Source organism: Oncorhynchus gorbuscha, linkage group LG20 (assembly GCF_021184085.1).
Source record: "Oncorhynchus gorbuscha isolate QuinsamMale2020 ecotype Even-year linkage group LG20, OgorEven_v1.0, whole genome shotgun sequence".
NCBI lineage: Eukaryota > Metazoa > Chordata > Actinopteri > Salmoniformes > Salmonidae > Oncorhynchus > Oncorhynchus gorbuscha.
Genome location: NC_060192.1, coordinates 22357412 through 22382009, shown reverse-complemented (window position 1 = coordinate 22382009; position 24598 = coordinate 22357412). Strand labels below are relative to the sequence as shown.

Genomic DNA, 24598 nt, shown 5'->3' with positions numbered 1-24598 from the left:
AGCAGCTCTGCTGTTTATGACTTCAAGCCTATCAACTCCCGAGATTAGGCTGGCGTAACGACGTGATGTGAAATGGCTAGCTAGTTAGTGGGGTGCGCGCTAATAGCATTTCAAACGTCACTCGCTCTGAGACTTGGAGTAGTTGTTCCCCTTGCTCTGCATGGGTAACGCTGCTTCGAGGGTGGCTGTTGTCGTTGTGTTCCTGGTTCAAGCCCAGGTAGGAGCGAGGAGACGTACGGAAGCTATACTGTTACACTGGCAATACTAAAATGCCTATAAGAACATCCAATAGTCAAAGGTATATGAAATACAAATGGTATAGAGAGAAATAGTCCTATAATAACTACAACCTAAAACTTCTTACCTGGGAATATTGAAGACTCGTTAAAAGGAACCACCAGCTTTCATATGTTCTCATGTTCTGAGCAAGGAACTTAAACATTAGCTTTTTTACATGGCACATATTGCACTTTTACTTTCTTTTCCAACACTTTGTTTTTGCATTATTTAAACCAAATTGAACATGTTTCATTATTTATTTGAGGCTAAATTGATTTTATTGATGTATTATATTAAGTTAAAATAAGTGTTCATTCAGTACTGTTGTAATTGTCATTATTACAAATAAATAAATAATAATAAAAAATTATATAAAAAATAAATAAAATAAATCAATCAATTAAAAAAAAATACAAATACAAATAAAACAAAAATCGGCTGATTAAGCGGTATCGGCTTTTTTGGTTCCTCCAATAAATTGGCATCGGCTTTAAAATCATAATCGGTCGACCTCTACTCCAGACAGCATTATAAAAAAATATAACATGTGCTTTACCTGATATGTAATAGGACTATACTATCTTAAAGTAAGTGTCCAGTGTTTCCAGATATCTATGAAATATGACCTATAATGAATTACAATATGAGTGAAATTGTTTAATCATGTTAAAAAGCAGCTTCTCTATGTTGAAATTGGTTGGGCGTACCTCAATAACAGAATTGTGAGGGCGTATACTGGTCATTAAAAATATTCATGTGATAGACCACTGATTGGCAAACTCATCCTCCTCAAAAAGATGACATCATTCTCGCCGAGGCAATAGCAAGCATTTCTGAAACATCTTTTTAAGATAGAAGTTTGAGGTGAGGATTTTGATTTTCCTCCAATTTATGCTTTGGACACAAATACGGGTACAGGATGAGTCAACAACATTATACGGGTATGAGTTAACAGAATATGAACAGAAAAGTTAGATTTTCAATGGACAGTTACTTCAAGACAGTTTAGGATGTTAAACAGAGACACTGCCAAACATGTCTAATGTCTAGTAAATTAGATATTTAGAGGAAATGGACATGGTGATCTAAGACATCCACAATCTAAAGATAAAAGACTATCTAGTATCTAGAATCACACACACCTCGTTTAGATGGCATTGGTTTACATGATTTTAAAATCAAACAAGTTATAAATATACTTTGATATCCAATTACATCATTACACCTGCTAAAAATATGTATCTAGTGAAACTGCTTTTTACTACATATTCCAATGTAGTCATTTGGAAAATTGTTGACAAATGTCAAATCATTGACAAATGTTGAGTCACTACTGACAGAGAAGAAAACACTGGAATATTACGTAATGTAGACATGCAGTCTCCAAATAAAAGAAACTATTTTATTATAATATCTGAGCTTCATGAGTTTCTCCTCCCTATCTGTATAAGCGAGACAAAAACGGAAATAACTCTGCTTCTACAAGGGAAAAAAACGTAAACAATCACGGTCGCAAAAGTTCAATTCGTTCAGTTTAGTCCATCCTGCTGTCAAAACCGTTACATATAATGTTTGCGAATCACACTCTGCTTTACTTGAGACAATTGTATTTCTTTCGCTTTAAGAAGTCAAAATCAATGAAAAAGTATTAAAGAAAATGTAATAACTCACCTCTTACACAAAGTAGAGACATGGCAAAAGTTTCTCTGATAATTCCTCGAGTTCAAAAATGCGCTCGGCACGGCAACATTACAAACAATGCCTCCAATCACTTTTTAAATTCTTCGCAGAATTTCCAGAGTTAGAGGTGGGCTTGAGACGCTGGAAATGGAATCATAAATGTTCGGCAGTGAGCAATAGGTGCCTGCCAAAGGCACGCCATGAAAAAAATAATTAGACTAACCTGACAGCACCGCGATAAGAGGGCGGTGCCGAAGTACTCTGTAATGACATCTAGCCCATCCATTGAGGGAGCATAATCTCTGAAAAGGGCGGGACCATACAGAAGGTTCTGACCAATCGATAAAGAGAGACTGAAAACCACAGTTGAGGGAACAGGTGGTGACGCAGACTCCTAGTGTCCTGCGCTGTAGTTTTTTTTGTTTGTAATTTTTGCAGACTCTCTTATCTGGAGAGCAATTAGGGTTAATAATAATAATAATAATAATAAATGCCATTTAGCAGACGCTTTTATCCAAAGCGACTTACAGTTAAGTGCCTTGCTCAAAGCCTGGAGTTGTTTTGTCCGCTACATTGCCAGTTGGTCTTCTTTGGTTATCATCCTTTACAATCAGATTCAGATCCCTTGTAAAGTTTTATATTATTTTCTTGGAATTCTAACATGTTGCCATGACATAGAAAGCTTTTGCATGTAGACCTATATTAAAACATTATGGAATAGCCTATCACTGAAAAATGTAATTTCATTGCAAATTCAATCAATACCATTAATATTTTTGTCTACACAAGCAGCCCAATTCTGATTTTTTTTATTTTTTACACTTGTTGGTCTTTTGACCAATCACATCAGATCTTTCACATCAGATATTTTTCAGACTTGGGCTGCCTGTGTAAATGCAGCCTTAGAGTCGAACTGGTACCACCTGTATATATTCTCGCTATTGTTATTTTACTGCTGGTCTTTAATTATTTGTTACTTTTATTTATGTTTGAGGTATTTTGCACAAAACTACATTGTTGGTTAAGGGCTTGGAAGTAAGCAATTCACTGTAAGGTCTACACCTGGTGTATTCGGCACGTGTGATAAATAACATTTGATTTGAAATAGTACTGGTAATTGAAAAAAGTTATTTATGATCGATTTTTTTTCCAGACATTTGATTTTCTACATAGATATAAATGGATAATCAGCACCATTTCTGTTATTCGGTTAAATGTGTCGAGCAAGCATATGATAGACAACAAACCATGCTGAAAGAATAATTAAATAACTATAAACTACTAAGGATTGGAGAAATTTTGATTATGTCACAAGTAAATTCTACAATATCACTGATGCATATGGTTAGACCTTTATTGTCCATTGACATGGAAATTATGAACCATTGTATACCCGAACAAAAATATAAATGCAACATGCAACAATTTTACTAAGTTACAATTAATATAAGGAAATCAGTCAATTGAAATCATTTCATTAGGCTCTAATCTATGGATTTCACTGGGGAGCCAGGCCCAGTTCATCAGAATGAGTTTTTCTCCACAAAAGGTGGCTGGTCTGACGATCCCACAGATGAAAAAGCCGGATTTGGATGTTCTGGGCTTGCGTGTTTACAGTTGGATGTACTGCCAAATTGTCTAAAACAACATTGGAGGCAGTTTATGCTAGAGAAATGAGCATTAAATTATTTGGCAACAGCTCTGGTGGACATTCCTACAGTCAGCATGCTAATTGTACTCTCCCTCAAAACTTGAGACATGTGGCATTGTGTTGTGTGACAAAACTGCACATTTTAGAGTGGTGTTTTATTGTCCCTAGCACAAGGTGCACCAGTATAATGATCATGCTGTTTAATTAGCTTATTGATATACCATACCTGTCAGGTGGATGGATTATCATGGCAAAGGAGAAATGCTCACTAATGGGAATGTAAACAAATTTGTGCACAACATTTGAGACAAATAAGTTTTCTGTGTATGAAACATTTCTGGGATCTTTCATTTCAGCTCATGAAACATGTAACCAACACTTTTCATGTTGCGTTTATATTTCTGTTCAGTATATTTTAAAATACATGTATTAAAATACATACTTTACATCCCTAAGTGGCCAACACCTTTTCATTGTTGAGTCTGAATGATGTCATTATACCTAATGCAGCCATTAGGATCACCTACAGCTTTGGTTGGGGTGGTTCATATAATTGGTGATATTGAAGCAGCTGTGGTGGAACAGCAAGATTAGGGGCTAGTGTGACATCGCTGGCAACAGGTGCCTGACTGATCCACAAATCACCTTGCCACATAAATAACTACTCATTATTTGAACCCATACCCAGCATTCTGGACTAGTCCCTAATATATTTTCCCAGTCATGGTGGCACCAGAAATGGTTTAGAAAAGCTGTAAGTGGCTTGGCTGGTACTAGTAGACAAAATATCCCTAAATAACTCAACAGCCCCTCCCTGAGGCTTCTATGTGTAACATGCATACTGTGGTGGAAATCATAAAGGATATTTTTTTTACTAAGATTTAATTTTCAAACTTTCAGTGACTGACTTTTGTATGTATATTTACTACAATGAACAATATGGAAAAATAAAAAATATGAAATCCCTGCTGTGTACAATTCCAAATCATTCAAACCAATAATTTCCCCAAGATTTATTATGATGAATGTTACAATCTTCCCTAAAGCCAGTCACAAATCCTTTAATAGTGACAGCATCATCATGAAATTGTACATGGAAGGCCATTATTGGTCTTTTGGTTAGGATAGTGTATTGTCATTGTATATATACACATTTCATATGTTATGTCAAACCTTCCTCATTCACAGATGACCCTTTCGATCTGGTATTGATGTGAAATAAAACATTGCACTTCCATAATGTATTTTTGATCCGAGGTCATTTTTGAAACTTTTTTGGTTACTACATGATTCCATGTGTTATTTCATAGTTTTGATGTCTTCACTGCTAATCTACAATGTAGAAAATAGTGAAAATAAAGAAAAACCCATGAATGAGTAGGTATGTCCAAACTTTTGACCGACACTATATATTTAAATCTGACCTTTGTTCCCTTCTCTGCTTGCTCTGAACCAGGGAGGATCTTAATGTCAGGGCACAAGCTCTCACTTACATGAACTAAAACATTCATGAGACTATGAAATGAAAACATATGAAGGACAAATAATTGGACATGAAGAAGACAGGAGATTATCATTGCAACAGTACATCACATAAAATAGATCATATCCTATTACCCAGGAGCTAATTCAGAACGCCCTAAACCAGTCTAGCAGTTTACTATCATACCTACCACTGCAGTCCTTTGATCTGTTGATGTAAGAGAAGAGTATCAATACGACAGCTCGTGGATTTGCAATTGGAACGTGTGTACGTACTGTGTACAATACCACTCATTCAAAATAAAACAATGTGTAAGTGACATGTGTTGTCTCAAATGGGTTGATGTTTCCAGGCTGTTAAGCATTCCCAAAGTTTTTACGTTCTTATCCTGCCCTTCTGTCCTGCAGCGTGTCCTTTGGGCCAGACAGAGGTGTTGAACAGGCACTCGTGGTTGTCTGGCACAGCTTCTGGTTCTGTGCCTGACTCTGAGTGGTTTTGACATCATTCACTACTGGGCTGGTGGTGCAGGGTCCTCACTCTTCTCCATCGCCCACTCTGGGGTCACTGGGGTCACACATTCTATCTTTTTTGAGCTTTGCTTGGCCAGGCTGCCATAAATAGCCATAGCCTAAAGAGAAGGGAAAAATAGATACTGTTACTGTTCTGAAATAGGAAGAAGAGTGAGAGACAAGGGTGTGTTGAAAGGGAGGGACAGGGAAGATGGCCTGTGCAATCACACATAATTAAATAGCATAAGAAACAGACAGACCTGTGTGACCATGCCACTGATGTCACCAGAGTTGGAGGGCAGCAGGATAGTGTTGGACTCTTTGGCTAGCTTGGAGAAAGCTGAGACGTACTGCTCAGCCACACTGAGGGAGGCTGCTGCGTTTCCATTCTGTCCAAAACACAATGACAGTTGGGTCAAGTGCCATTTAGACACAATACATCATGTACACACTTACATGAACACGATGAAGCCATCAGAGCTACTTTACCTGCTCAGCTAGAGCCTCTGACAACAGCCGGATAGCCTTAGCCTTGGCCTCTGCTTTGGCTAAGACAGCATTGGCCTCACCTAAGTGAAGATAAAGATAAGAGTCATTCATCGGAAATGGTGACAGAGACTAGAGTCCTGTCCAGGGGGTGTACTTGTACATCAAGCTTCCTTACATTACAGAAACATTTGTCATTTACCCAGTGACTTACAGTCAGTGCATTCAACTAAGTTTGATGAAGCAAACAGGAGCCGTTCGGGGCCTCCCGGGTGGCACAGTGGTCTAAGGGTTCGAGCCCAGGCACTGTCGCAGCCGGCCGCGAACGGGAGGTCCATGGGGCGACGCACAATTGGCCTAGCGTCGTCCGGGTTAGGGAAGGTTTGGCCGGTAGGGATATCCTTGTCTCATCGCGCACTAGCGACTCTTGTGGCGGGCCGGACGCATTGCGTGCTGACCAGGTCGCTAGGTGTACGGTGTTTCCTCCGACACATTGGTGCAGTTTTTCATCAAGGCTCTCTCTGTACTTTGCTCTGTTCAGCTTTCCCTTGATCCTGACCAGTCTCCCAGTTCCTGCCGCTGAAAAACATCCCCACAGCATGATGCTGCCACTACCATGCTTCAACGTAGGGATGGTGCCAGGTTTCCTCCAGATGTGACGCTTGGCATTCAGGCCAAAGAGTTCAATCTTGGTTTCATCAGACCAGAGAATCTTTTTCTCATGGTCAGAGTCCTTTACGTGCCTTTTGACAAACTCCAAGCAGGCTGTCATGTGCCTTTTACTGAGGAGTGGTGTTCGCCTGGCCACTCTACCATAAAGTCCTGATTGGTGGAGTGCTGCTGAGATGGGAGTACCTTTCAGAAAGACAACCATCTCTGACAGAGCTCCAACTCTGGAGCTGTCAGAGCTACCATCGGGTTCTTGGTCACCTCCCTAACCAAGGCCCTTTCCCCCCCAATTGCTCAGTTTGGCCAGTCCGCCGGGCTCTAGGAAGAGTCTTGGTGGTTCCAAACTTCCATTTAAGAATGGAGGCCACTGTCTTCTTGGGGACCTTCTATACTGCAGACATTTTTTGGTACCCTTCCACAGATCTGTGCTTTGACACAATTCTGTCTCAGAGCGCTATAGACAATTCCTTCAGCCTCATGGCTTGGTTTTTGTCAACTGTGGGAGCTTATATCAACAGGTGTGTGTGCCTTTCCAAATCATGTCCAATCAATTGAATTTACCACAGATGGACTCCAATGAAGTTGTAGAAACATCTCAAGGATGATCTATGGAAACAAGGATGACCCTGAGTTCAATATCGAGTCTCATAGCAAAGGGTCTGAATACTTGAGTAAATAAGGCTTCTGTTTTTTATTTGTTTTACGTTTTCAAAAACGACTTCAAACCTGTTTTCGCTTCGTCATTATGGGAAATTGTGTTGATGGGTTCTGACTACTAAACTTGAACAAAATAAATTCACAGAGAGAGAGGGGAATGTAGAACGCTTACATTTTGTCAATATGTTATTGTTGGACATCAGGGATCCTATGGGGAGGAGTAAGGAATTTGGGGCCCGAGGTCAGGTCAGAGGAAGAACAGATATCCCTAAGGTTCTGGATAGCCACAGAGGTGTATTGGTGAATGTGGATATGTTTGTCATTTGCAGCTGTATGACACAGTGGGTGAATAAACTTGGTTTGAGCTTTACTAAGCGTCCATGAGTTTTTTTACTCTGTTTATTTGGAACCTAACAGTGTATAGATGTACATGTTTTTATTTAATCTATTTTATAATAAGGCTGTAACGTATCAAAATGTGTAAAAAGTCAAGTGGTCTGAATACTTTCTGAATGCACTGTATGTGTATCAACCTACCAGCTGCATTGTTGATCTGTTCTGCTTTCTGTCCTTCCGAGGCCAGGATCTGAGCTTGCTTGCGACCCTCAGCAACATTGATGGCTGCTTCCTTGTGCCCTTCTGACTCCAGCACAGTGGCTCTCTTCTTACGCTCTGCCTCCACCTACACAATGAAAGGCAGTCAGAAAGAGTGTATAGATGTTCTATTTTAATTTGACCAGTTTTTCACAGCAGGAAAACAATGTGAATTATTATGTGGATTATAATTAATGGACATTTTTGTGGGTTGATATTTTTTCGTTAGGGCAAATCAAGTCTGAAATTTGAGTTTAAGTTTAAAATTAAGATGTCCTTCAGCGATTTTTAAAAAACTTTTGCTGATGAAAAGCGATATCCCAAGCATAAATACAGTAAAGTACACACACTAAAATAGTAATAAAATAGGTTTTGAGCAAAATAGTGTTCTATATTACTCCTCTATTGTCACTCAAGAAAGGGGGAGGCCGATGACATCATGAATCCCTAGCTGACCAACTCCTTGTATGCCGTACTTCTTGAAGTTTGCAGTTGTCTAAAAAACAACCCCCCCCCATTGTGCTGTGTCATGATTTACCTGGACCACCTATTGAAATGTGATAAATGAGCTGAAAAGGAGACTCGAGTTGGACTTCAAAATACACTACAAGTTTGCATTTTCTGCAACAACAGAGTGATCAAATTAAGAGAGTGCATCTGTACACATACAAAACTGAATGGCTAAGATAAGCTCATGTTCTGCGATAATTTCAGGTTGAAGATATGTCTCCCAGTTTGTTGGCAGCAGGGCCGGCCCCTCTCACCTGCATCTGCATGGACTCTTTGACGCGAGGTGGAACATGTATATCCTTGATTTCATAACGAAGGCAACGGATTCCCCAAGCATCTGATGCCTGGTTTATGGAGTGGACTATGTTGGTATTTAGGGTCTCTCTTTCCTGAAGAAAGAAATATATAAAACAATAAGGTAATGAGGTAAATAAATACAAATTCACTCTGAAACACAATTTTGAGTCTCACCCTGAATACTTTGTCCAGGGTCAGTTTTCCTAACTCTGAGCGCATGGTGGTCTGAGCAAGTTGGGTGACGGCATACTCTGGGTCCTCAACTCCATAGCTGGCCTGGAAGGAAGTACATCTTGTTATCAACATCTAAAAACAAAGCAAAAACATTCAATGAACAATAACATCAAGACATCATGGTTTTCACCAACCTACCTTAAAAGGATCCAATATCCTAAGATAGAGAACTCCATCTATCTGTAGTGTCACATTATCTGTGGATGTAATCAGACATCAGTTAATCCAGAGCCGATGACCAACTGACTACATTGCAGTGAAAATGACAGTGACAAACACAGTGATGTCACTCACCTAAAGAGACCGCAGACTGCTCTGGGACATCAATAACAATCTCTTTAAGACTTTGAACATAACGAATTTTGTCCAGGATTGGGATAAGGAAATTCAAGCCCTATAGAATATACAAAAGAGGACAAGATGCATAAAAATTATAAATTTGATATATATATATATATATATTCAGGATTTATACTGTGATATAGTGTGACATCATAATTAAGGGTGCAGATCACTGGCTAATTGCAGATCAATGGGTAAGTTACCGGCTCCAAGATGCGATGGAAGCGGCCCATCCTTTCCACAACCCAGGATTCTTGTTGTGGTACAAACAGAACCACAGTGTTCATGGGTAGACTGGATGCCCATCGCTGCTGGGCTTGTGTTGCCCACAACACTGGCACTGTGGGCACTGTCCTCTGGGAATGCTGGAGGGAAACAATAACAAACACCATCAGAGTGACACATTGTTGCATCATGACCAGAAAATGACTCCATGAGCGTTGGAACTTGAAAAGCTACATAATGATGGAGCTTGAAACCTCAGTGATTAGCTATGACCCTAAACATGATAGAAATTAGATATCTAAATAGTTATTAATTCCTTGCTTGTTATTCACTGGTAGTTTCTACCATAGCCAGCTAGCTATCTACTGGTACTCTTTCTGGGTTCAATGCTAGTTAACATGATGGATATGAGTTGAATACCCAGGGTGCGTTCAGCAGGACACAACGTTTTGGAACATTCAGATACAAATATGCTATGTAGAACAAACATGCCTCTCTGACATGTTGAATAAGGAATAACGTCAGCTCTATTAATTCATGAAATGGAGGGCTGAGCACACCCCCATCCACATCAACTGGGCTGTAGTGCAGCAGGTCGAGAGCTTCAAGTTCATCGTTGCCCACATCACTAAGGAATTATAATGGTTCACACACACTAACATAGTCGTGAAGAGGCCACAACAATGCTTCATCCCCCTCAGGAGGCTGAAAAGATTTGGCATGTGCCCTCATATCCTCAAAAAAATACTAGAGCTGCCTCACTGCATCACCGCTTGGTATGGCAAATGCTTGATTCCACCACAAGGCGCTGCAGAGGGTAGTGCATATGGCCCAGTATATCTCAGAAAATGGTACCGATGCACCAAGTCTGGAACCAACAGGACCCTGAACAGCTTCTACCACCAAGCCATAAGATTGCTAAATAGTTAGTTTGGGTAGCTATTTGTTAACTATCTGCTTTGATCCTTTTTCCACAAAAAGCCAATTTATGCTTAATACAAAAATGTGGTTGGAGGTTCCGTGTGGAATTGCGAAGCTTCCAGAATCATGCAGAGGCCAAATTGAGCTCCTTACCCCATCGCCTCCCAAATGTTGTAACAATGTGGCGGGCTCCATATAGCTCCGCAGTGACCTGATTGATTGACAGTAGGTGCTATATAAACACAAACGCACATCCTTGACAACAGCTCTGCTCAACAGCACTGCTCCGTGAAGCAGTATGAATGCCCAGACTTCTGCAGAGGCTGTCACCGTAAATGCTGCAGGCCAATACAGACGTCAGATTGCCCACCTGTGTGTAAACTGAAGATGGATGCCACAAACGTATTGTCACTGCTAAAATATTGTTGGCTGCAACTGTTAAAACCAGTTAAAACAGTGTACCGCAGTGATGGTCGGTGCCATTTGAGGACAATTTTTATAGTTTATGATGACGGAGGGCGATTTTCTTTTTCATGAGCATGGACTTATTTCTATTACAGCATGTTGGATGACTGCCATTCATATTCCATTCACCCAGTTCAATGTAACATAGATATGTTTAGTAGCTAAACCTATCTATGCATCTATGGCAGCAGGGTAGCCTAGTGGTTAGAGCGTTGGACTAGTAACCGGAAGGATGCAAGTTCAAACCCCTGAGCTGACAAGGTACAAATCTGTCATTCTGCCCCTGAGCAGGCAGGTAACCCACTGTTCCGAGGTCGTCATTGAAAATAAGAGTTTGTTCTTAACTGTCTTGCCTAGTTAAATAAAATAAAGGTAAAATACTCACGTTTTCCCTATACCCATGATGAGGTTGCTACAACCTAGCCTATGAATGGAAGTTTACAATGTAGGTGCACACAGGTCGAGAGAAAGATTTGAGGTGACAGACAGTGACACATTCAATACCGCCTTGCACACTCTTGCCTGTATCTAGCTAATCTAAGGTGTAAACAAGTTTCTATTGGACAAATGCAGGTATGTTTATCCCTGTTTTGTTCTGTTTTAACAGAATCAGCTGAATAAATACTCCCCTAATCACACCAGAACAGTTAACTTTCCTAGCCATATACAAACAGCTTGTTGCATTCCATCTTGCATCTACGCACTCTCCTCCTCTGAACCTTTTCCCTTCCCTTGTGGACTTCAATGCACAACACATCAGCGGTCTGTGTCCAGGTGAAAAAACCTTTCCAAGCCAAACCTTCATATCATAACTGCTACACACAGGCTACATCCTTGTCACCATATAAGATAAAGTAACGTCATAGTCAACATAGCTACTAGAACTAAGGTGTTAGTAAACTCACTACAATCATGCAGTACAGTCGTTAAGCAGTTTCACAGGTGGGCCCTGGTGGCAATAAATTAGTAAAACCAAAAGCTTACCTTGACTAGGAATTGTTCCACTGTTGGATATTCATACCCAGCTAGCTAACAAAGCCTCCCTATACTTGAGCTGTGTGTGAGTAAGCTAAACTAGCTAGCTGCATTTGCTTTTTTAAATGAAATATAGCTCTCTGTCCTCCTCCTTTATTTTTGAAGAAAATAATTGGTTCAAAATTGTCATCTATCTTTCTGAGTCAACTACTCAACACATTTTATGCACAGCAGTGGTAGCTTGGTGTAGCTTATGCTTTCAATACTAGAGTCATTCTCTGATCCTTTGATAGGGTGGACAACATGTCAGTTTATGCTGCAAGAGCTCTGATAGGTTGGAGGACAGCCTCTGAAAGTTGTCATAATTACTGTGTAAGTCAATGGAAGGGGGTGAGAACCATGAGCCTCAGTTATGTATTTTTTTAAAGTTTTATTTCACCTTTATTTAACCAGGTAAGCTAGTTGAGAACAAGTGATCAGGCCCTACACCCAAATAAGGGCAGTCATCCACCTCTGGCCTGCTCGCCTCCCTACCACTGACCATGGTGCTGGCTCCCCCAAACTCCCTAGAGGGCTGTTTTTCCGGAGACACCTGAAACCCCACCTTTTAAGTTTTATTTCACCTTTTAAAATATTTAACCAGGTGTCATAAGGTGAATGTTGAGAACAAGTTCTCATTTACAACTATGTTGAGGCTACTGTAGACCTTCATTGCAAAACATTGTAATTTAATCAATTATTTGGTGACATGTGAATCGATTTTGTATATTTGGTGACATGTGAATCGATTTTGTATAGTTGTATCTAAAAAAGGATACATTTTTAAACGTTTAAATATTTGTATGAAATTCACTGATGTGTATGGTTCTCCGCTTCCTCCTTTGGTGCACAGCAAGTGTGTATTTTGAATTTGTGAAATTATTTTGACATATGAAAGTTGATGGATTGATGTTTCTAGAACCGTACTGCAATTGAGAATCGATTCACATTTAAATAGAGAATTTGGCTGTTTTGGATTCCAGAGCCAATTTGCCCTTTAATCAGAACATGTTGTGTCTGGCTCCTTTGGTCTGATATCGGGCTAGCAGCTAGCTAACTGGTTTAGCAAGCTAGCAAACTAACTGCATTGAAATACCCTGCATTTTACCTTTAAAACAGCACCACCGGTCCGGCACAATATTTGGAACATTTTCTTAACGTAATTGTTGGCTGATATGTATGTGGCTTAGTTTAAAATAAAAATGAATATCCTCTCGTGTGTGACACTCGGCCGACCCAGGAAACGAAAGTTACAACATTGAAGTGGTGCACTGGTTAAACACGTCCCCTTGTTGATATGGGAAACGGAACTCTGGCGATTATCTGTCCAGGTTACTGCAAAAAAATACATGATTCTAACTTTAAAACATATACATTGTGAATGTTTAATAAGTTCAACACGTTCTGATGTCTTTAAGCATGGTTGTGTAGGTTGACAACAACCTGAGTCCAAATTTCCCGCACTTTTCATATGTTGTAGTCATTGATTTATATAAACATTGGTTGCAGTGCGCATACCGGCATTGCAGCGAGGGTTACCGGTGTTACAGCGAGACCTGACCGTGTGGCGACATGCACTTCCGCGTGGCAATATAATCATTAGCTGGAGTCCCAATGAAAATAAGAGGGGAGTATTATCGGATTGTGTGTACCCGAGGCTCCTGTCTCGTTGCTGGCTGGCCCTGGCAGAGAGAAGAAAAGACGGAACGCTAAAACAAGGTCAGAAGTTAGTATAGCCAGGTAGCTAGCACTTGCAACTGATGAGCGGCTGTTATGGTAGCACCGATGAGGCCAAGAGTTTTTTAATTTTTTATTTTATTTTATTTTTTTATTTTATTAACAACAACATAAAGCACTGATGAGGCCAATAGTTTTTACATTGTGCTGGGCTCTAAGTTACATCAGAACAAAAGCTGATGACCGAGGTAAAATATGTTTATATTGGATATTCGGTTTTCTCACTTCAATATCTATTGAACCAAGCATGCCATGACTATGGATATGTTATATTCTGAATCAGGGGTGGATAGTGGAAAATCTACTGCTTATTTTGTTGTTAAATATTTATATATTTTCCATCGTTCAATCTTCAATAGCTCTTAGACAAAGTGTGCCATGACTATGAAAATTATATATTCTGAATCGGGGGTGATGGACAAAAAATATTATAATAACTTTTAAAAAAAAATGTATTTGTCACATGTGCCGAATACAACTTTACTGTGAAATGCTTACTTACAAGCCGATAACCATCAATGAAGTTCAAGAAAGAGTTAAGAAAATATTTACTACATAAACTAAGGTGCGATTTTTAATTAAATCAAAAAGTAACGCAAGAAAATTACATAACAACGAGGCTATATACAGGGGCAACCAGTACTGAGTCAATGTGCGCGTGGGTACAGGTTAGTTGAGTTGGTTTGTAAAGTGACTATGCATAGATAATAAACAGCGAGTAGCAACAGTGTAAAAACAAAGGGGGGGACACCTATTTGACAATGCTTTTCATTGACTACAGTTCAGCGTTCAACACCATAGTGCCCGCAAAGCTCTTCACTAAGCTAAGGACCCTGGGACTAAACACCTCCCTCTGCTACTGGATCCTGGAATTTCTGACGGTCTTCCCCCAGATGGTGCAGCTGCACCATCGAGACCATCCTGACTGTTTGCATCAACACCTGGTATGGCAACTGCTCGGCATCCGACCGTAGGGTGCTACAGAGGTTAAATACATCACTGGGGCCAAGCTTCCTGCCATCCAGGAGCTATATACAAGGCGGTGTCAGTGGAAGGCTAAAACAAATATCAAAGACCACAGTCTAGACTGTTCTCTCACTCCTTAACAGCCCCCCCCAGGCCATAAGACTGCCGAACAATTAGTCAAATTGCCACCCGGACTATTTACATTGACACCCCCCTTAATTTTGTACACTGCTGCTACTCACAGTTTTATCTATGCATAGTCACTTTACCCCTTCCTACATGTACAATTACCTTGACTAACCTGTACCCCCGCACATTGACTGGGTACTGGTGCCCCCTTGTATGTAGCCTCGTTATTTTATTGTGTTTCATTTTATTATTATTTTTTACTTTGGTTTATTCAGTAAATATTTTCTTAACTATATTTCTTGAACTGCATTGTTGGTTAAGGTAAGTAAGCATTTCACAGTAAGGTTGTATTAGTCACATGTGACAAATAAAATTAGATTGATCTGATGCACTCTGGACATGCTTTGGTAGTACTCAACCCGCTAACGACCATCAGTCCTAATGGCCTGGTACTTGGGGCTCAATTGTCCCTATAACCACTCTGGCATCAATGCAAATGGTATGGAAATCACATCAAACACATCATCAAAACAGTATGTGCTTTTAAAAATCACATCACTGTGATTTATCAATTTGAAAAATGAAGTTCAACTGAAGGTTGAAACTGAGTGGAAAACATGGTCTTTGTGGATGTTGTTTCGAAGCCTAGCACAACGAAATGGACAGCTCTTTCTAAAGTGATGATGAATTCAAAACACCTATATGCGTATTAGAGCTTATGCATAAGCATAGGCCTAATATAAAACTCACCAAAAAAAGAAACGTCCCTTTTTCAGGACCCTGTCTTTCAATGATAATTTGTAAAAATCCAAATAACGTCACAGATCTTCATTGTAAATGGTTTAAACACTGTTTCCCATTCTTGTTCAATGAACCATAAACAATTAATGAACATGCACGTGCAGACTGTAGGCAATTAAGGTCAGAGTTATGAAAACTTAGGACAATAATGAGACCTTTCTACTGACTCTGAAAAACACCAAAAGAAAGATGCCCAGGGTCCCTGCTCATCTGCGTGAACGTGCCTTAGGAGGCAAGGAGGCATGAGGACTGCAGATGTGGCCAGGGCAATAAATTGCAATGTCTGTACTGTGAGACGCCTAAGACAGTGCTACAGGGAGACAGGACGGACAGCTGATCGTCCTCGCAGTGGCAGACCACGTGTAACAACACCTGCACAGTGTGCAAATCAGGTGCAGTCCATGAGGAGGAGATGCACTGCAGTACTTAATGCAGCTTGTGGCCACACCAGATACTGACTGTTACTTTTGATTTTGACCCCCCCTTTGTTCAGGGACACATTATTCCATTTCTGTTAGTCACATGTCTGTGGAACTTGTTCAGTTTATGTCTCAGTTGTTGAACCTCGCTTTGATCATACAAATATTTTCACATTTAAAGTTTGCTGAAAATAAACGCAGTTGACAGTGAGAGGAAGTTTCTTTTTTTGCTGAGTTTATAAGTCCAAGCCCTAAATAAAACATTTAAAAATAACTGAATTTGACACATTCAAATTTAGCCTACATTTATATTGCATTAGTAATTGATTTTCAATAGTCAAGTAATAGGGACTTTTAAATGATAGGCTCACATTTTTACCTTTAGCTACAGAACATCTCCCACTGTGAGTTTCCATCTCCTTCATTCCGTTTTCCACTGTGCAGAGAGAGGGTCTGTCAGCAGTATAATTAAATATGTTTCTTTGTGAAAACATATTACTATCGATGTTCTTGAACAGATTTCACTTCGCTTCCCAAAGTTAAGCACGGGGTAGTTGCAGGAACAGTGTTGGAGAGCCCATGGCATACAGAGACAGGGCGGAATATCACCTGTCGGTGAGTAGCCTTACACGACATGAGTGAACAACGTAATGGCGGGAAAGTGACCTCCATTCGCTATTCCAGTGCATACGGATGACATGTCTTTTTTGTCTTGCCCCTTTACTTGCCCATTTGATAATGGCTCATTATAAGATCCCCAAAAAATTAAATGGTGGAAAAAGTACTAAATTGTCATACTTGAGTAAAAGTAAATATACATTAAATATACCTTTTTTAAATATACTACTTGAGTAAAAGTCTAAAAGTATTTGGTTTTAAATATACTTAAGTATCAAAAATAAAAGTATAAACCATTTCAAAGTCCTTAATAAGCAAACCAGAATTGGTATTGATTTTTTATTGCTCAACAGCCAGGGGCACACTCCAACACTCAGACATAATTGACAAAAGAAGCATTGGTGTTTACTGAGTCTGCCAGATCAGAGGCAGTAGGGATGGCCAGGGATGTTTTCTTGATAAGTTTGTGAATTGGATCATTTTCCTGTCAAAATGCAACAAGTACTTTTGGTTGTCAGGGAAAATGTATGGAATTAAAAAGTACATTTTATTTACGAATGTAGTGAAGTGAAAGTTATAATAAAATATATATAAATAGTAAAGTACAGATACCCCAAAAACAACTTAACTAGTACTTTAAAGTATTTTGGCTTAAATACGTTACAACTTTGCTTATTTTGGATATTAGTAAAGACAGGATTCAATTGAGAATAGTCTGATGGGTGAAAATATGATCACTTGATGAGAGAACAGTGTGTGCAGCCTGAAGCAAGGTAGAGAGCAAGCTCTTTTCTTTTTTTATGACTTTCTAAAATCATCATTAGCCCATAGTCGCATCATGCAGACCATATATATTTAAATTTCTAAAATGTGTCTTTCACTACTAAAATTGTTACATAACTCAATCTAGGATATACAGTGGCAAGGAAAAGTATGTGACCCGGGAATTATCTGGATTTCTGCATAAATTGAACATCAAATTTGAAATGATCTTCATCTAAGTCACAACAATAGACAAACATAGGGTGCTTAAACTAATAAGACACAAATTATTGTATTTCCGTGTCTATATTGTATATATAATTTAAACATTAACAGTGTAGGTTGGGGAAAGCATGTGAGCCCGAAGGCTAATTGGAGTCGGCTAACCTGGAGTCGACTCAATGAGACGAGATTAGAGATGTTGGTTAGAGCTGCCTTGCCCTATAAAAAACACTCACAAAATATGAGTTTGCTATTCACAAGAAGCATTGCCTGATGTGAACCACGCCTCAAACAAAAGAGATCTCAGAAGACTTAAGATTAAGAATGGTTGACTTGCATAAAGCTAGAACGGGTTACAAAAGTATCTCTAAAAGCCTTGATGTTCATCATTCCGTGGTAAGACAAATGGTCTATAAATGGAGAAAGTTCAGCATTGTTGCTACTCTCCCTAGGAGTGGCCGTCCTGCAAAAGAGCACAGCGCAGAATGCTCAATGAGGTTAAGAAGAATCCTAGAGTGTCAGCTAAAGACTTACAGAAATCTCTGGAACATGTTAACATCTCTGTTGACCAGTCTACAATACGATACGTAAAACACTAAACAAGAATGGTGTTCATGGGAGGACACCGTGGAAGGAGCCACTGCTGTCCAAAAAACCCCATTGCTGCACGTCTGAAGTTTGCAAAAGTGCACCTGGATGTTCCAAAGCACTACTGACAAAATATTCTGTGGACAAAGGAAACTAAAGTTGTGTTATTTGGAAGGAACACAACACTGTGTGGAGAAAAAAAGGCACAGCACACCAACATCAAAACCTTGTCCCAACTGTGAAGTATGGTGGAGGGAGTCATAGTTTGGGGCTGCCTCATGAATTCCCAAGTTTATCAAGACATTTTGCAGGAGAATGTTAGGCTATCTGTCCACCAATTGAAGCTCAACAGAAGTTGGTTGACGCAACAGGACAACGACCCAGAACACAGAAGTAAATCAGCAGAAGAAAATACGCCTTCTGGAGAGTCCTGACCTCAACCTGATTTGAGATGCTGTGGCATGACCTCGAGAGCAGTTCACACCAGACATCCCAAGAATATTACCGAACTGAAACAGTTTCGTAAAGAGGAATGGTCCAAAATTCCTCCTGAACGTTGTGCAGGTCTGATCTGCAACTACAGAAAACGTTTGGTTGAGGTTATTGCTGCCAATGGAGGGTCAAGCAGTTATTAAATCCAAGGGTTCACATACTTTTCCCACCCCGCAAGTGTAATGTTTACATGGTGTGTTCAATAAAGACATGAAAATGTATAATTGTTTGTGTGTTATTAGTTTAAGCAGACTGTCTATTGTTGTGACTTAAAATATGATCTTATCTTCTATGACCAATTTATGCAGAAATCCAGGTAATTCCAAAGGGTTCACATACTTTCTTTCCACTGTAGTACCTGTTTTAAATTGATCACTTTTACACAGACACTTTTATTTTATACAGCGAAGTTCAATTATCATATAAAATAATGGCATGGGACTTAAGCATATCTTGTCTAATAAATGAACAACTCTACAGCCTTATGGCAGGGTGCATAGCCAGATAACATACAGTACATTTGTCTAACTCATATTCTGTTCTTCTGAAATACATTTTCTTAAAATAAATAATGCATTTATTGTGATGGTGTATATTAAATAGATGTATTATACTTTTCCAAATGTCACACATCAGCGGCATGGAGGCCTGGAGATGCTAAATGTGTTTGTTAATTAGTCTACCTGTCAATTACCTTGCGGTCTTTTGCATGACAATAACCAGCTGACAAAATGTAATGTCTGGCATTGATTTTTCCACGTTGAATGACCTTTGTCTTGTCTCTATCTCCCTGTAGAGTGATTCTAAGGTGGTGCCCCAGACAGATCTGGTACCTACCCTTGCCCTGCTCCTGGGCATACCCATCCCCTACAGCAGTGTGGGCAGGTCCTGCTGCCTCGGTTCCCTGCAGACAGCCAGATAGGGGGTGCACCAGCAGGTCTCAGCCAGGCGGAGGCGCTGTGGATCAATGCCAAACAGGTCATCACAGAGCTGTAATCATGCCAGATACATTCATGTGCTGTATATTGAATATTACAGTTTACTGCACTTCTCTGCACATATTTGAAACATGAATAGCCAAAGACATCGAGTGTCTGTCTCTCAGCTGCATGCAGACTTCTCCCGCCGCCTCCTCTGAGTACCTCACCACTGTCAATGATGGCCACTCTCCTACCCCAGAGCTAGTGACCTCCTTGCAACTGTACCTGACCTCTGTTCGGGACACCTGCCGAGCCACATGGGCATGCTTCGACCCAGCCAAGATGGCTGCCGGCATAGCTTTCCTGGCATGTACCTGCGTGGTATGATGTCCTCTGTGCTGGTGAGGGAGAGTGGCCTGCTGAGGGTCCCTTTGGTGGCAGCCACTGGGGTAGGGGTGTGTATAGCTGCAGGTCAGCTGTTTACATGGGGCTATGCTGAGGGGTCCTGGTGCCTAGCGGCCAAACATGGCCTGCCTGGGGGTGTTTTTAGGCTCTCTCTCCCACTCCTTTCATGGTTGACAGGAGGAGCAGGGCTCCTGCCATCCCTTCCTGTTCCCCTTCCTGTTCCCCCCCCCAGTCTGTTTTGGACTGCAGTGGGCTATGGCTGAAACCCCGGAGGACAGCTTTAGGAACCTGGTTGAGCTGATCAGCCTGGTCCAGCGGGCCCTCCTCATGGCTGCCTTCTCTCTGCTGGGTTTAGGGCTAGCTCTGCTCTGGCTGCTCACCGTATTCATCAAGACCAGGGTACCAGCCCCTGTCCAAGGCCCTGGATAAAATCCCCTCCCACCCCGCTACAGGGCCAGCACAGGCATCAGCCCCCAGGCAGAGCTGCACCACCTCCTCTCCCCCGCTCTACCAGCGCATGCACTGCTCTCTGGAGGAACCAGCCAGGCAGGCCAAATATATTTTATATTTGAGATTCTTCAAATAGCCACCCTTTGCCTTGATGACAGCTTTGCACACTCCTGGCATTCTCGAAGGAGTTCCCACATATGCTGAGCACTTGTTGGCTGTTTTTCCTTCACTCTGGGGTCCGACTCATCCCAAACCATATCAATTGGGTTGAGGTCGGGGGATTGTGGAGGCCACGTCATCTGATGCAGCACTCCATCACTCTCTTTCTTAGTCAAATAGCCCCTAACAAGCCCGGAGGTGTGTTGGGTCATTGTCCTGTTGAAAAACAAATGATAGTCCCACTAAGCACAAACCAGATGGCATGGCTTATCGCTGCAGAATGCTGTGGTAGCCATGCTGGTTAAGTGTAGATTGAATTCTAAATAAATCACAGACATATATTGATCATGAATATGAAGCTCAGTTTTTGCTGACGTGTCTGTATGTTTGCGCGTGTGCAGTGGCTTGGCCGCTGGTGTGTGCGGGGGATGAGGAGGAAGAGGAGGCAGTGGGGAGGAAGGCGAGGACAATGCTATCATGGAGATGAGACTGACAGAGAGTCCCCAGCAGTTCAGCTCTGCCCTTCTTCAGCTAGCAACACGCTACCTATTCATTAATGGGGCACATAAAAACGAACACAGACACACCCCTGCGATTGACTCAGGACCTCCTCTCCTCTCTTCTCTGATCTTTGCATCAGTCTGTGCAACTGGTATCCTCAGGAGACATCTAATGGTGTGGAAGATTTTTGCACACCATTTTTGCACTCGAAGTGCCAATTCACATGAATCACAGTATATGTTTTTAGTGTCCTTCCTTTCTGCTCTGTGTGATAGATCATGCTCTCTTAAGGAGTCGTGCGTATTCTATACCATGTTATTAATCATCTCTGCCATTTTATTAAGCATTATTTATTTTCAAAAAATCTCTAAATTTGCAGGTTGATGTTCGAGGCCTAAGGGTTCCCAGAGCATTGTCTTTGTTCTGGTGGAGGTGACCCTCACAACATTTTTTATTTTACCTTTATTTAAGAAGGCAAGTCAGTTAAGAACAAATTCTTACTTTCAATGACGGCCTGGGAACAGTGGGTTAACTGCCTGTTCAGGGGCAGAACGACAGATTTGTACCTTCTCAGCTCGGGGGTTTGAACTCGCAACCTTCCGGTTACTAGTCCAACGCTCTAACCACTAGGCCACCCTGCCGCCCCAACATGATGCTGCCACCCCTGTGCTTCATGGTTGGGATGGTGTTCTTTGGCTTGCAAGCCCTTTTTCCTCCACAAACAAAACGATTGTTATTATGGACAAACAGTTCTATATTTGTTTCATCAGACCAGAGGACATTTCTCCAAAAAGTACAATATTTGTCCCCATTTGCCGTTTCAAACCGTAGTCTGACTTTTTTATGGCGGTTTTGGAGCAGTGACTTCTTCCTTGCTGAGTGGCCTTTCATGTCGATATAGGACTAATTTTACTGTGGATATAGATACATTTTTGCCTGTTTGCTCCAGCATCTTCACAAGGTCCTTTGTTGTTGTTCTGGGATTTGTTTGTACTTTTTGCACCGAAGTACATTCATCTCTAGGAGACAGAACGCATTTCCTTCCTGAGCAATATGACGGCTGCTTGGTCCCATGGTGTTTACACTTGCGTACTATTGTTTGTACAGATGAACGTGGTACCTTCAGGCGTTTGGAAATTGCTCCCAAGGATGAACCAGACTTGGGGGTCGAAAATGATTTTTCTGAGGTCTGGTCTGATTTCTTTTGATTTTCCCATAATGCAAGCAAAGAGGCACTGAGTTTGAAGGTAGGCATTGAAATACATCCACAGGTACACCTCCAATTGACTCAAATTATGTCAATTATCAGAAGCTTCTAAAGCCATGTCATCATTTTCAGGAATTTGACAGCTGTTTAAAGGCACAGTCAACTTAGTGTATGTTAACTTCTGACCCACTGGAATTGTGACACTGAATTATAAGTGAAATAATTGTCTGTAAACAATTGTTGGAAAAATTACTTGTGTCATGCAAACAGTAGATGTCCTAACCGACTTGCCAAAAATATAGTTTGTTAACAAGAAATTTGTGGAGTGGTTGAAAAACAAGTTTTAATGACTCCAACCTATGTCAACTTCCGACTTCAACTTTGTGTGTGTGTATATATACACTGCTCAAAAAAATAAAGGAACACTAAAATAACACATCCTAGATCTGAATGAATGAAATATTCTTATTAAATACTTTTTTCTTTACATAGTTGAATGTGCTGACAACAAAATCACACAAAATTATAAATGAAAATCACATTTCTGAATTTGGAGTCACACTCAAAATTAAAGTGGAAAACCACACTACAAGCTGATCCAACTTTGATGTAATGTCCTTAAAACAAGTAAAAATGAGGCTCAGTAGTGTGTGTGTGGCCTCCACGTGCCTGTATGACCTCCCTACAACGCCTGGGCATACTCCTGACCTGGACTAAAGAATCCGCCAACTCCTGGACAGTCTGTGGTGCAACGTGGCGTTGGTGGATGGAGCGAGACATGATGTCCCAGATGTGCTCAATTGGATTCAGGTCTGGGGAACGGGGGAGCCAGTCCATAGCATCAATGCCTTCCTCTTGCAGGAGCTGCTGACACACTCCAGCCACATGAGGCCTAGCATTGTCTTGCATTAGGAGGAACCCAGGGCCAACCGCACCAGGGGTCTGAGGATCTCATCTCAGTACCTAATGGGTACCTCAAGCTATCTCTGGCGAGCACAGGGAGGGCTGTGCGGCCCCCCCAAAGAAATGCCACCCCACACCATCACTGACCCACTGCCAAACCGGTCATGCTGGAGGATGTTGCAGGCAGCAGAACGTTCTCCACGGCGTCTCCAGACTCTGTCATGTCTGTCACGTGCTCAGTGTGAACCTGCTTTCATCTGTGAAGAGCACAGGGCGCCAGTAGCGAATTTGCCAATCTTGGTGTTCTCTGGAAAATGCCAAACGTCCTGCACGGTGTTGGGCGGTAAGCACCACCCCCACCTGTGGACGTCGGGCCCTCATACCACCCTCATGGAGTCTGTTTCTGACCCGTTTGAGCAGACACATGCACATTTGTGGCCTGCTGGAGGTCATTTTGCAGGGCTCTGGCAGTGCTCCTCCTGCTCCTCCTTGCACAAAGGCGGAGATAGCGGTCCTGCTGCTGGGTTGTTGCCCTCCTACGGCCTCCTCCACGTCTCCTGATGTACTGGCCTGTCTCCTGGTAGCGCCTCCATGCTATGGACACTACGCTGATAGACACAGCAAACCTTCTTGCCCCAGCTCGCATTGATGTGCCATCCTGGATGAGCTGCACTACCTGAGCCACTTGTGTGGGTTGTGGACTCCGTCTCATGCTACCACTAGAGTGAAAGCACCACCAGCATTCAAAAGTGACCAAACATCAGCCAGGAAGGATAGGAACTGAGAAGTGGTCTGTGGTCACCACCTGCAGAACCACTCCTTTATTGGGGGTGTCTTGCTAATTGCCTATAATTTCCACCTGTTGTCTAGTGGACAGTTTGATTTCACAGAAGTGTGATTGACTTGGAGTTACATTGTGTTGTTTTAAGTGTTCCCTTTTTGAGCAGTGTGTGTATATATGTATGTATATATATATACACACACACATACAGTTGTGGCCAAAAGTTTTGAGAATGACACAAATATACATTTTCACAAAGTTTGCTGCTTCAATGTCTTTGGATATTTTTGTCAGATATTACTATGGAATACTGAAGTATAATTACAAGCATGTCATAGTGTCAAAGGCTTTTATTGACAATTACATGAAGTTGATGCAAAGAGTCAATATTTGCAGTGTTGACCCTTCTTTTTCAAGACCTCTGCAATCCGCCCTGGTATGCTGTCAATTACTTCTGGGCCACATCCTGACTGACGGCAGCCCAATCTTGCATAATCAATGCTTGGAGTTTATGAATTTGTG

General features: G+C 41.2%; 2 protein-coding genes and 1 pseudogene across 4 annotated transcripts in view; 1 reads left to right on the top strand and 2 right to left on the bottom strand.

The window, feature by feature from the left end:
• The window catches only part of LOC124006805 (protein unc-13 homolog B-like), a 108921-nt gene extending 106767 nt beyond the window's left edge, over positions 1-2154 (bottom strand). For both annotated transcript variants that reach the window (XM_046316967.1, XM_046316968.1), the window contains exon 1: positions 1951-2154. In XM_046316967.1, coding sequence (XP_046172923.1) covers positions 1951-1972 — 22 coding nt within the window. In that variant the 5' untranslated portion in view covers positions 1973-2154. The remainder of the gene's footprint in view (positions 1-1950) is intronic.
• Positions 2155-4598: 2444 nt separating this feature from the next.
• On the bottom strand, positions 4599-13274 carry LOC124007032 (stomatin-like protein 2, mitochondrial). Of its 2 annotated transcripts, none has more exons than XM_046317283.1 (10): positions 13125-13274; positions 9595-9756; positions 9344-9443; positions 9188-9246; positions 8990-9091; positions 8773-8907; positions 7952-8096; positions 6092-6171; positions 5863-5991; positions 4599-5721 (listed from the first exon to the last, which is right to left on the bottom strand). In XM_046317283.1, the coding sequence occupies exons 1-10, from the start codon at positions 13164-13166 to the stop codon at positions 5602-5604; spliced, it is 1074 nt and encodes a 357-aa protein (XP_046173239.1). In that variant the 5' UTR covers positions 13167-13274; the 3' UTR covers positions 4599-5601. The 2 variants fall into 2 exon arrangements, with proteins under 2 accessions (XP_046173239.1, XP_046173240.1); XM_046317284.1 differs by lacking the exon at positions 13125-13274 and adding an exon at positions 11987-12142.
• Positions 13275-16702: 3428 nt separating this feature from the next.
• On the top strand, positions 16703-20411 carry LOC124006853 (annotated as a pseudogene).
• The last annotated feature ends 4187 nt before the right edge of the window (positions 20412-24598 follow it).

Excerpts from the sequence above, each read along its gene's own strand:
- LOC124007032 (XM_046317283.1), bottom strand. The coding sequence starts at position 13,166 with ATGTTCCAAATATTGTGCCGGACCGGTGGTGCTGTTTTAAAG. Across the intron at positions 9,247-9,343 it reads GCAGTCTGCGGTCTCTTTAG|ATAATGTGACACTACAGATA; the intron begins GTGAGTGACATC and ends TTACATCCACAG. Across the intron at positions 6,172-7,951 it reads ACAGATCAACAATGCAGCTG|GTGAGGCCAATGCTGTCTTA; the intron begins GTAGGTTGATAC and ends ATCTTCACTTAG.